Raw genomic sequence first — 13,548 nt, 5'->3', positions numbered from 1 at the left:
TCAGACAGACCTAATATGTAGATCCTAGCACCACAGGTTATGACTGAACGACACTAGGAAAGTTATTTTACTTTTGGGAGACTGTTTTCCCAACTTTTAAAATTATGATAATAATACCTTCCTTACAGATTGTCGTAAGGTTTAAATGAGATAAACATTTGAAAAAAATTAGCACAATTCCTGGCATAGAGTTAACATTTAACAAAACACTCCCTTCCTTTAGTTTATTCTTGCCCCTTGTCATCTGACCGCCCCCACCAGCCCAGTGATGCCCTGTCACCCCGACCTAGCCTTCACCCTGCTCGACCTGCAGGCTTATTTCAGAGAGTGTTTCGGGCTGAATTGTGTCTTCCCCCAAGTTCATAGGTTGAAATCTTAACCTGCAGGACTTCCGAATTTGGGGATAAGGCCTTTAAAGAGGTAATTAAGTTAAAATGAGGTCATTAGGGTGGACCCTAATCCAGTATGACTGATGTGCTTGTAAGAAGAGGAAATTTGGTTCTAAAGATATACAGAGAGAAAGCTATGTGAAGATACGGGGAGAAGATGCTCATCCACAAGCCAAAGAGAGAGGCCTCAGAAGAAACCAGTCCTGCCGACACCTTGATCTCAGACTTGTATCCTCCAGAGCTGTGAGGAAATAGCTGTCTGATAAAGAGGCCACGGAGTCTGGTACTTCCCCAGACCCACTAATACAGGAGTCATCACTGAAGACTTGGGGTGGGAGGAACGTCAGCTCTCATAGCCCAGCAGGTAGGGGAAGAGAATGAGGGCAGCGTCTTGTCTATCCTGGTGGAAGGAGGTGAGTTTGGAACATCTGACAGCCAAAAAGCCTCCCCTGACACAGAGTAGCTGATTTTCGTAATATTGTTAATTCACAGCTTTGTCATATTGTTTCAGGTACGTTAAGCGTTAGAAAGGCTTTTGATGGCTGATTTGGAGGCCTGACCACCCAGATAACATACGACTTGCATAACCTTTTGGATCATAACCTGTTCTTTTTTTTTTTTAATTTTTATTAAAGTATAGTTGATTTACAGTGTTGTGTTAGTTTCAGGTGTACAGCAAAGTGAATCAGTTATACATATATCCATTCTGTTTTTAGATTCTTCTCCCATATAGGCCATTATAGAATATTGACTAGAGTTCCCTGTGCTATACAGTAGGTCCTTATCAGTTATCTGTTTTATATATAATAGTGTGTTTATGTCAATCCCAATCTCCCAATTTATCCCTCCCCCCACTTTCCCCCCTGGTAACCATAAATTTGTTTCCTACATCTGTGACTCTGTTTTGTAAATAAGTTCATTTGAATCGTTTTTTTAGATTCCACACATGAGCAATATCCTATGATACTGGTCTTTCTCTGTCTGACTTACTTCACTTAGTGTGATAATCTCTAGGTCCATGCATACTGCTGCAAATGGCATTATTTCATTCTTTTTTATGGCTGCATAATATTCCGTTTTATATATGTACCACATCTTCTTTATCCATTCCTCTGTCAATGGACATCATAACCTGTTCTTAAGGTTCCTCTTCTTCCTATGTCTTGGTTTATATTGACTGGTTTACTGCCATTCATTTTTTTTCTTTGGTGTTGCATTGTGCCATTCTTCTGGAGAAGGTCTCCCTGACCATTTTTCCATGGTTGTTTGATAATTTCTAGCACACAAAACATCTAGTTTAGATCAGTATAGTTTGTTAGATATAAATCCTGGGATAGAGGCGGGGGGATGCATCAGACCACCTGGGAAATCCTACTTCTCCCCAAATTACACAATTTCCTGCACTCCTCACATTGAGATGCTGATGCATGCCAGACCCTATCAGAACCTGGACAGGCCTCGGTGGAGGCCTTGGCATTTCACTGTCCAGAAAATTGTAGCACTACAGCAAGCTAAAAAGGCATGGTGTGCTTCTTTCTCCAGGTTGTTTATAAAACTGTTAACACTAAACCTTGGGGACACTCCTACTCTTAAGGTTTCACTGTTTCGTGATTTATTTATGCTCCATATTCAACTAACATTTATTGAGCTCCTCATATATGCCAACTTCTATTCGAGGTGTTTTTACTTACATTACCTAGTTTGTTCTCAAAACAACCCAATGAGATAAAATATTGAGATAAGACTGAGGAGAGAATAAGTAATTTGGCAGAGATAAAACATCAAACTGGACAGAGCCAGGATGCAAACCTCAGTGAAGGACATAGAAAAGAAACAAATAAAAACAAGTACAGACTGTGCTAAGTGCTAAGAAAGAAACAGTGTGTGGTGGTAAGGATTGTAGCCGGGTACTGGACAGGAGGACCTCTATGAGAAACTGACCTGTCACTTGCAAGCTGAAGGACGATCAGGCGTGAGCCAGGAGTGGCAGCAGGTGAAGAGGGTAAAGACACCAAAGTTTAGTGTGTTCTGGAAGGTCAGCCTGTTTGCAGCTTAGTGAGCAAGAGGATGAGGAATGAGAAGTGATCTTGGAGAGGTGGGTAGGACCCAGAGTGTGTTGGCGCACTGAGGCCTGAGTAAGGAGATTGGACTTTTAGTGTAAATTCAGTGCAAAGCCACGGAAGGGTTTTTAGTGAGATGACATCAATTGACATTTTAAAAGAGACCATGGTTTTCTTATCCCAAAATGAGTATTTAAGGAGCCGTATGGGGATCTGACAAGGAATGTAGACTGCATGGCCTGTGTTTGTGGTTGGGATTGTGACGTCTGGCTTTTATGTAACCGTGAGAACCCACATTGGAAACCATGCGTTTTCGGGTCCAGATAATGTGAAGCCTTACCCTTATGCTTTGTTTCTGTTCTGAAACTGCTTTCCTGTCCTTGACAAAACAGTTCCTACAAACCCACCGATTCTATTTGTAGAATGACTTTGACCCCAAGTTTTTACTTTTATTTATTTAAAATATTTATTTATTTATTTTTGGCTGCATTGGGTCTTTGTTGCTGCACGCGGGCTTTCTCTAGTCGCAGCAAGTGGGGGGCTACTCTTCGTTGCGGTGTGCGGGCTTCTCATTGCGGTGGCTTCTCTTACTGAAATGGTCTAGCAGCGGTGTCACCAGTATGCATGGGAATGATTTGATGTATTCTACTGCCCCAGTTTTGATCTCTAATACATTAAAAGTGAACTAGTGCTTCTTGGAAAGTAGCTGAAAGGACAAAGGATTCTGCTTCAAGGGGTTTTCACTGGCTGGTTTCACCAAAGAATTCACTGTCAGTTCAACAAAGCATTTCAAAGAGAGAGTAATTAATTCTGTTAGAGTAACTTGAGTACCAAGAATTAGGGAGGGTATTGATGATCTTGACAGGACTGATAGCAGTGGAATGTTGGGGGTGCAGAACCACTTGGTGGTGGTCGAGGAAGTAACAAGAAATTAGGGGGTAGGGACTTCCCTGGTGGTGCAGTGGTTAAGAATACACCTGCCAATGCAGGGGACATGGGTTTGAGCCCTGGTCCGGGAAGATCCCACATGCTGCCGAGCAACTAAGCCCCTGCACCACAACTACTGAGCCTACGCTCTAGAGCCTGCGAGCCACAACTACTGAGCCCATGAGCCACAGCTACTGAGGCCCACGCGCCTGGAGCCCGTGCTCCGCAACAAGAGAAGCCACCGCCATGAGAAGCCTGCGCACCGCAACGAAGAGTAGCCCCCGCTCGCCGCAACTAGAGGAATCCCGCGTGCAGCAACGAAGACCCAACGCAGCCAAAACTAAATAAATAAATAAACAAATAATTTAATTAATTAAAAAAAAGAAATTAGGGGGTAGAGGCAGTGCATTTGGATGATTGTTAAAATAAGTTTTCCTGTGAAAGGGCCAGAAAAATGGGGTGGCAGCTAGAGACTTGAGGTCAAAGGAGAGATGTTAGGACAGAAGATATTAAAGTATATTTGTAGCACTATTCCTATTTTCATCTTAATTTTCTGAATCTGAGGGGCTTCTGTTTCTTAACTGAAAGTGTTTTACTGTTCTAATGTCCTTGTTTTTTCTGTTAGTTTCAACTTCTATGTAAAATGGCCCCATGAACTCTAAGCTTTTTGAGCAGAGGGATGGAGTCTCATTTACCATTTTGTCCTCAGTGGTGTAACTATGGTAGAGTCAGTGACTGTTTTTCAATAAATGAGTTAAAGATAAGTAGAAAAAAATAGAGCTTGGCTATAAAGTTACCCTTCAGATTCATTCATTAGAACCAATTCTTTACTTTTGGCGTTCTTCATTATCAGACTGAATATATGGGGCTAAGGTATATCTGTGTCAGACTGCCCTAGTGGATTTATACAGAGAAGGTACTGTGTTTATGCAATAAAAGTAAATTATTCTTCCAAAACAGAGTTTGAATTTGAAGGCAAGAGAAAGAAAATTCAGATTAAGAAAAGAAATAAAAAATCACAGCAGTATACATTTGTGATGAAAACACCCCAAAACCAGATTGTTCTGGAAAAAATTATGTAACTGTTCTTTGCTAATTTAAGGGGGAAAGTACTTTTTTTTTTTTTTACCTACTATGAAGGCTTGTTTTAGTATCTGAAGTTTTGGATTTTGGATGTACTTAGGACTGAAAGTTGAACTAGATTCAAGTTACTGACTAACAGTGGTAGCCTGCTACTTATCAATAGATAACATTTTTGACAGCAAACTCTCAATTGTATAATCACCAAAGCAAAATTTTAAAAAATCAGTTGGTAAAATATAGGACTGGAAGGATCTTTGAGGTGAACCTTTGCTTTTAATCAAGATTGAATTTAAATCAATCTAGACTAAATCGGCTCTAATATTTTTAGAGCTCTTTAGAAAATAGGGTTGGATAGCATCCTTAGGGAATCATATGGGTGTATATATAAAGTTAATTTGAATAGGATTATTTGCAGTCAAACTTTTAGAGTATGACAAAGGATTTCATTATTGTTTTCCCTCTAGCAGGTACATAAAGTTAGTTTATGTAGTTACTTTGCTGGCTATAATTCCAATTTTTAAATTTACAATAAATAATGAACTTGGCTTCAGAACTTAGAAGATCAACACATGTCTTCTTAGTAAACTGTTTCTAGAATAAAATTAGATTCTAGATGCAAGGTGTGATGATTAATTTTTTTATTTTATTTTATTTTTTTTTGCGATACGCGGGCCTCTCACTGTTGTGGCCTCTCCCGTTGCAGAGCACAGGCTCCGGACGCGCAGGCTCAGCGACCATGGCTCACGGGCCCAGCCGCTCCGCGGCATGTGGGATCTTCCCGGACCGGGGCACGAACTTGTGTCCCCTGCATCAGCAGGTGGACTCTCAACCACTGCACCACCAGGGAAGCCCCAATGATGATTAATTTTATGTGTCAACTAGGCTAGGCTGTGGTGGCTAGTTGTTTGGTTAAACACCAGTCTAGCTGTTGCTGTGAAGGCATTTTTTTTAGATGTGATAAACATTTAAATCAGTGGACTGTGAGTAAAGCAGCTTACTTTTCATAATGTAGATGGGCCTCATCCAATCAGTTGAAGGCCTTAAGAGCAAAGACTGAGGTCTCCTGAGGAGGAAGCATCTCTGCCTCTAGTCTGCCTTCAGACCCAAGACTGCAGCATTAACCCTTTCCTGGCTCTCCAGCTTGCCAGCCTGCTCTGTAGAGTTTGGACTTGTCAGCCCCCATAACCCTGTGAGCCAGCCCTTAAAATTCATATTCATTCATGCTCTACCCTCTCTGTCTCCTTCCCTCCTCCCTCCTCTGGCCTCCCTCTCTCTCTCTACACACACACACACACACACACACACACACACACACAGACACACACACACACACACACACACACACACACACCCTATTGGTTCTGTTTCTCTGGCGAACTATATTTATACAGGGGTTGAAAAGCATTCTCTATAAGAAGGCCAGATGGTAAATTTTCTTGGCTCTGCAGGCCATAATACTCTTCCTGTCACAACTACCCAACTCTCCATTGTAGCACAGAAATAGCCATGTAAATGAGTGCGTGTGTCTCTGCTCCAAAAAACTTTATTTACTGAAGCAGGTGGCTGGCTATATTTGGATTGAGGACTGTAGTTTACTGACCCCTGGATTAAATGACTGCTTGATAATTCATGTGGAAGAGATAAGTGAGGTATGCCTTTAATTTTTTTTGTATGCATTTTTAAGGATGTTTACTCAAGTCAGGTTTGGAATAAGAAGCAGTTTTTCACCCTTTTGTATATTAGAGGTTTCTACTTTGGCTGACAGTCTGACTCTTCAACTTTGGTTTTACCTGTTTTATTTTTACACAAGAGTTTCTTAAAGATCAATACTACAACAAAAGTATCATGCATCAATTCTAAACTGATGGCTGACCAGTCAGCCTTTTCTCTAATGCCCCACTCTGTTTCTTAGAAAAATGACTCATGAGGGAGGAGGAGGGTTAGCAGAAAGGGTGGCCAGAAAACACAACTGGCCCCCCAACCTACCAGTCTTGCAGTTATATTGACAGTGCCAGATTCCAAGATGTAATTCTTTTTTTTTTTCCTGGTACGCGGGCCTCTCACCGCTGTGGCCTCTCCCGCCGCGGAGCACAGGCTCCGGACGCGCAGGCTCAGCGGCCATGGCTCACGGGCCCAGCTGCTCCGCGGCATGTGGGATCCTCCCAGACCGGGGCATGAACCCGCGTCCTCTGCATCGGCAGGCGAACTCTCAACCACTGCGCCACCAGGGAACCCCCCCCAAGATGTAATTCTTAAAGGCCTTCATTTTCCTCTTGGCAAAAGGAACATTCTTGCAAACACTGGTAATAATTTATCATTCCCACTTTCTCTCTTCCAATAGACCACCAGTGCCAAGAAAGTACTTCAGTTCTTCAGGATCTTTCAACAAGGCAGAGTTCTTGTTGCCTAGTTGTACTGCACTTAATCTGGGAGGAATGTTAAGTCCTGCAGGTAGATTGAAAGTTAGAGATCTCTAAAGCAACATATTATCATTGTAGGCTATGGAACTGGAAAGAAATTAGGCTAATCCAAGATAAAATTAGGCAGTTAAGTTTTTGAAATGAAAATTAGAATCTTGACCCATGGTGTTACCATTGTATGTATTTAGATGGTCACCATATGTATGAACGGTAAATATTTTAGTGTAACAACAGCAGTGCTCTTATTCTCAAGAGTAAATTGCATCTAACTTTTTTGGAATGAATATAAGATTTAGGCCTTTAAAAAAAAAAGTCATTGTTCTTATTCATTAAGTTGAACAGATTGTGTCACATCCAAAATAGATCTTCTCACTTTTAGTGAAGTTCTCACATGGACTGACTGCCACATCAGGAATGAAGTCTTTATGTCTCATCATTACCTGTGTAAGGATGAGTACCACCATTTTTATTTATCACGTTTCTGGAATGACACATCTATATAAAAAGGCAAGATATGGAGATCTAAGTTATTTTTCACCTTTTATTTTTCACTTTGCAAAGTCTATTTTTAGTCAGAATTTTGCATTGATGTCTTTCAGAGATCTGTACAAATACTACTTGTCTCTTTGTAATTTGTAGTCCCCTTTCCTATATGTTATCTATTACAGTTAGTGTTTGCAAAATTAAATATCATGTATTATAATTGCTTGTATATTTGGGGGGCTTACTGTGTGCCAGGTACTATGTTAGGTACAGTACATGTATTACCTCTTTTAATTCCACAACAGCTGTGATGATATTGCTGTTGTTATTACTACCCTCACTTCATGATGGAATATGTACAATCACTGTGTAAACCAGCAAGTGGCAGAAATGGGATGGAGCTTTGCCGGTCTTTATCCAGAGCCTTTGCTCTTTAGTTTGGTTGTGCTTAGTAAGATTCTTCTTCACTTTGACAAACTGAACTATTAAAAAGTAAAATACTAAGGAAGAGCCAAAATTAGGAGGGAAAAACCCTGTAAACGTATAAAACCTTTCTGTCTTCTTTTAAAGTTGCTTGAAGCCAAGTTGAAGCCAGTGTCTTCTTCAAGCTTTTAATTTTTAGAGGATCATGAACCACTTGGTCGTCTCTGTCTCCTTTGTGTAATGAGGTATTGTCTTCACTTCTGGGGCTGTATGCTAGCAGGCAGTACAGATAAGATTACTCTTGGTTTTGCAGATTACTAGTTGAGTTTCTACAGTGTGCTAAGATGACAGGTAAAAGTTTGTTCTTGAAATTTTCAAGTCAACAGAAGAAAGAATTAACATTTCTCATAGGTGTGCTTTGGGATTCCACTTTTATGATTCAAATTAATGGTGTTTTCTTCTGTTTGTCTTTTTTTTTAAGTAAATTTATTTGTTTTATTTATTTTTGGCTGCACTGGGTCTTCTTTGCTACGCGTGGACTTTTCTCTAGTTGCAGAGAGCAGGGGCTACTCTTCATTGTGGTGCGTGGGCTACTCTTCGTTGTGGTGCACAGGCTTCTCATTGCAGTGGCACAGGCTCTACGCGCGAGCTTCAGTAGTTGTAGCTCGCAGGCTCTAAAGTGCAGACTCAGTAGTTGTGGGGCACAGGCTTAGTTGCTCTGCAGCATGTGGGATCTTCCTAGACCAGGGCTCGAACCTGCGTCCTCTGCACTGGTAGGCAGATTCTTAACCACTGCGCCGTTTCTGTCTTTATTCAGTAAACATTTATGGGGCAGATGCTCTATGCCAGTTATTGTACTTTAATAAGGAACTAATTTTAATAAGATCCAACAGAGCCCAAATCATAATATTTTTGGCACATGCGTAAAACTTTAAAATTGAAAATAAAAGAATTTCTCAGATAGAATTAACTAATGTGCTACTCATTGTGACTTGGAGTAAAGCTCATCTGCCTCCATTTTCTTTTAATAAAAATAGAAATAACTATATTAAATTACGTCAAAAGTCATTTTTACAAAATACGTTAAAGATGGTTATAAAAGATTTGAAATTTCTGTGTGTGTGTAGTTGGAGAATAAGTATCAGCATAATTTTTAAATAGACCAAACTGAAATTCTGTGAAATAATAAAATTAAATAATACTGAATAAAACTCAAAATTCACATTAAAACCCAGTAGATCTTGGGAAGATCTGTCATAAATATGATCAGTATTGCTATTTAATTCTCGTGTTGATGTAAGTAGTCAAATTACATTTGACTTACCATCTATTTTTGACTTACCATCTATTTTTTCCAAAAATGAGTCTGTATTTCCCATATATTATCTTTATATACATATAACATATGTGGCTAAATTATAACCTTTTCTTCAACAGTCATTTATGAACAAAATAGAAAATAACATTGTATTCTATGTGGTTTTGTCTGAGAAAGGAAATGTTGAAATTGACAACTCTTCCCCTAAATTGAAAATTACAAGGTGAACCATTGACCCACTAAACAGGTAAACATGGTTGAAAGAACATTAATTTCCTCAAGATCATAAAGCAAAACCAAGTATAGTCCATATATCTGTTAGTGAAATAGGTCAGTTTGAAAGTTTTGATACTGCTGTTTAATCAGGGATAAACCGTAAGATTTTGCTAGTATTTATTGTCTTTTTTTTTGCTGCGGCATGCCGCATGTGGGATCTTAGTTCCCCAACCAGGGAACTAACCTGCGCCCCCTGCGTTGGAAGTGTGGAATCTTAACCACTGGACCGCCAAGGAAGCCCCTAACCTATTAAGTCATTGAAAGTAGTTATACACAACTTTATTTGGAACATATGTAACAAATATGGGATTACTTCCCAGAGTACTATATAAAAGGCTGTCAATAAGTAAAAGAGAAGTAGACCAATGGGAAAGTGGTAATTTAATCAGAAGAGGTCGGAAAAGCCAATCATTTTACTTTTTAATAAAAATTTTTTAAAGTTCACTAGTAATCAGAGAAATGAATACTAAAACAGTGATTTTTTATTTTGGCCTAAAATGTTGACAAAAATTAAAGGCATTTTACATTCATAGGAAATTGGATAGGTTCACAATTTGGGGGAGTGTAATTGATACAGCCTTTTTGGACCTTCACATTTAACTCTATAAATGTTATCAGAATTATTTACCATAAGCATGCATCCATGAGTAACTTGTTTAAATGGAAAAAAAGGAAGGTCTGTGAATTTTGAAGTACATTAAGAGAAAAACAAACTGTGAGGGGCAGAAATAGCTTTTTAAAAGATGTCTTTGAATGCATATCCTGTCAATATAATAATGGTCCAGGGCAAAAAACTTCTCACCTCGTACTAACTGTACTTTTTCTTTTTTTAATGTCATTTTGTTTTACTGTTTCAGTTCTGACAGCTAGAGTCATGGGTTAGCAAATACATTTTCTTTAAAACACCAGCACCTCTGAAATGATCATTAAGGGTCATTCCTATATAAATGCACGAATGAATTAAAAGTGCTTTTGCATTTCATTAGATTAGCTGAAGGAGGAGAAATGTTGATCCAGGGAAGAGCTGTAGTCAGTTTTGGAGCACTTTGAAGACAGGGAAGTCAGAGCCTGGAGAGAAATGCATGAAGGGAGAGGTGGAGGTCAGACAGAAAAGCCAGGTTGGTCCTTCCTCTGGCCTCACATTAACGTCTTCACGTATTCTATGAGAAAGTGCCCTATGACTCTCGCCTCTGGTGGACAAGCACACTTGTGGAACAGGCCATTTGTAAGTCAAAGATCACCTGTCTCTGCCTGTCCCATCATGAGGATCAGAAAGGTAAAAGGAAATTGAGAGACCAGGAAATGTTTAAAGGAGCCGCATCAAGGTTGGTGAGAAATCTGGAAATCATCTATTTTTTGGTACACGGGCCTCTCACTGCTGTGGCCTCTCCCATTGCGGAGCACAGGCTCCGGACGCGCAGGCTCAGCGGCCATGGCTCACGGGCCCAGCCGCTCCGCGGCATGTGGGATCTTCCCAGACCGGGGCACGAACCCGTGTCCCCTGCATCGGCAGGTGGACTCTCAACCGCTGCGCCACCAGGGAAGCCCGAAATCATCTATTTTTTAGGTTAAAAGAGAACACATGAAGGTCTGCCGTTTAGATTTTCTGTTTATTGCTACAGATTGGAAGCCTAGATTCCATAGGTAGAAGCCACGAGAGGCTCATTTCGGCACCGTCTGATCGTACAGTCATTCTTAAGAGCAATCCAGGAAGGGAGTATGTTGCTCTCCAAAACGGTGTCTCCTGCTCACTCTAGAAATGGCTAAACGGTAGCTCTCCTGTGAAGGAGGTTGATTGGATCAGGTAATCTTAAAAATCTCTCACAACATTACCCTCTGATTTCAGTGCTTCTTAAGGCAATGAAAATATACTCCAGGACAAAGGCCCAGAATACTGTACCCCTTTAAATAGCCAAGGAGGAACAAAACTACGTAAATAAAGTCAAATCTTCCCTTGCTACAACTGAGATAGGCCAGAGCTTCCTGAAGACTTTAGTACAAATGGAGGATGACCACCACATGGGAAACAAAACAAGTAGACAAACAGAAGGCAAGAAAACTGCCGGAGTGGGGCTTTTTGTCCCAGCTTGTTTGAGCTCTGTGGTCCCTGTCCTCAGTCTACCTGCCACCTTGCGATATTTACAGCAGCCCTTCAGGGATGGCAGTTTCTCGGGCACGTGGTCTGGGCCCCTTGTTGTACAGTAGGAAGCAGTTAGTCATCGGGCGTAAGAATTCATCCTTTCAGAAATACGGCAAGAGAACTGTATGCCGTGGACACATTTTTTTCCTTCTGGAAAGCTAGCTCGATGGTTGCCAACTTATAAAGAGCAATCAGTGTCACTGGCAATGTGATGAGCTGGAGAGCTTTCATCCGAACTCTGTAGTTGGAAGGAAACCCGAGAAACCTATCGATAAAGGAGTGAGACCCGCCAGGGCCACGCTTGGCGGGGTTAGTTTTCTGCGTGGCAGCCAGGGCTGGAGCGCCAGCCGGGGGCCTGGTGGAGGGCGGCCACCCGCCTTCCCTCCCCACCTGTCTCCCGTAGTGCTCATCCCTCCTCGAAACAACGTTGAACAAATATTTAAAGAACGTTGGCTTGAAACGGAGCCACATTATTAACCTACTCAAGCGTCTTCTGTCTCCGTCAGGCCCTCTGTTTGCCATAAGCTTCTTATAACCTATTGCCTGTCTCTTTTCTCTATTTATTTCTATAGTGTCCATGGAAAATATTGGAGAACAAGGTAAGATATATCACTGCCTTCAGTCTAAAATTTTAAAAATCGTTGGCAAAAACAAATAGCATTCATTTTGATTTGGTTGGAGTAAGTCATACTTGGAGAATGTTGGAGTCAGGATGGGTTAAAGGCGTCTCATTCTCTCAGTCCCCAGACTGAATTCTCTCAGACGCTTGGCAGAGAACTTAACCCTGAAATGGCAGTCACTGTGCCAGGTTCTTATGGCTCCAAGATAACAGGAATATCAACAATCTCCTGTTTCAACTCAGAGTCTGACCCCATACCTGAGTCACCTAGATAATTCATGAAAAATATCATTGGGTCTAGTCATCTCACATCGATTTAAGTGCCTTATGAGGTAACTGAATGTTTTTATGGTTCTATAATAGGAATATCAGCTGCTTTTAAAAAGCTAAAATGGCTGTTAAGGTTTAAAAATACCAAACATGCTATATTTTAAATTAGCATATTTTATTCAACTGTATCTTACACAAGTAAGTTATATATTAATGTATTATCCAGAATTAATCATTATCACTGTGTACAAAATTAATATTTCAGCTTTGCATAAGACTTCAAGACTAAAATACCACACAAAGTGTGTTTATGTATACTACCTTAAAAAAATATTCAGAATGCTTTTGTTAACAATTGTCCCATGTGATCAGTAAGAAACTTGAACTGTCCTTGGAGGAAATCTCTCTTTGTTCAGAAGATCTGTTTCAAACTACTGTCCTTGAAACAGGACCACCAGATTTGACTCGAGCTGAGCAAAATAGGCAAACAGCTCAAGCAGGAACTGCTTTTGCTATTCTTTGTTAGTGAAGCAAAGTTCTTACAGCCTGAATGTTTTAACATTCGTTTAACACTTTGTTTATTATTTAAAGTTGCAGGCATAACTGCCTTATTTTTACAACTTAGGAGAGGTCCCCGTAGCCGTTTTGCTGATAGATGGGCTTGTCTACAGATGGGAGGGTTCTAATCATGGGATAGTAAGTAATTAAATAATTAAATAATTTGGTTATTTTAGAGCAAGCACATCTTTTGTGACTACCGTGATTTTAGCATGTACTTGCATATTAAAGTGATAATTTTGTTTCTCTCATTTTAGTTGTGTGCCTGATTGCGTATCATCTACTTTTTGCAATGTTTGTCTGGTCGTATTGGAAAACTATCTTTACATTACCAATGAATCCTTCAAAAGAAGTAAGTTAAAATATTAGTATAGTTATGTCCTAAAGATGGAAGTCTGTAATACTGATGTCTGAAGAATGAGTTTTATGTCTTTATTAATGTTGCAAACTTAGTGTAGTGATTTTTATATTAATGTGTTAATTAAATACTTGAATTTTCACTTGATAAATATTATTTTTGCACTGGATGAGTATTATATTTACAATATTAAATATGTTATACGTTCCATTTCTACTTTACAG

At 40.0% G+C, this 13,548-nt stretch overlaps 1 protein-coding gene across 3 annotated transcripts in view; it reads left to right on the top strand.

Annotated features, from left to right (window-relative positions):
- Nucleotides 1-13,548, top strand: part of ZDHHC2 (zinc finger DHHC-type palmitoyltransferase 2) — a 64,832-nt gene that overhangs the window by 16,314 nt on the left and 34,970 nt on the right. For all 3 annotated transcript variants that reach the window (XM_060291400.2, XM_030831950.3, XM_030831901.3), the window contains exons 2-3: nucleotides 12,092-12,118; nucleotides 13,224-13,318. In XM_060291400.2, coding sequence (XP_060147383.1) covers nucleotides 12,092-12,118; nucleotides 13,224-13,318 — 122 coding nt within the window. The remainder of the gene's footprint in view (nucleotides 1-12,091; nucleotides 12,119-13,223; nucleotides 13,319-13,548) is intronic.

This window comes from Globicephala melas, chromosome 21 (assembly GCF_963455315.2).
Source record: "Globicephala melas chromosome 21, mGloMel1.2, whole genome shotgun sequence".
Lineage (NCBI taxonomy): Eukaryota > Metazoa > Chordata > Mammalia > Artiodactyla > Delphinidae > Globicephala > Globicephala melas.
Note: the sequence above shows the minus strand (reverse complement) of the source record. Positions and strands in the feature narration are given on the sequence as shown.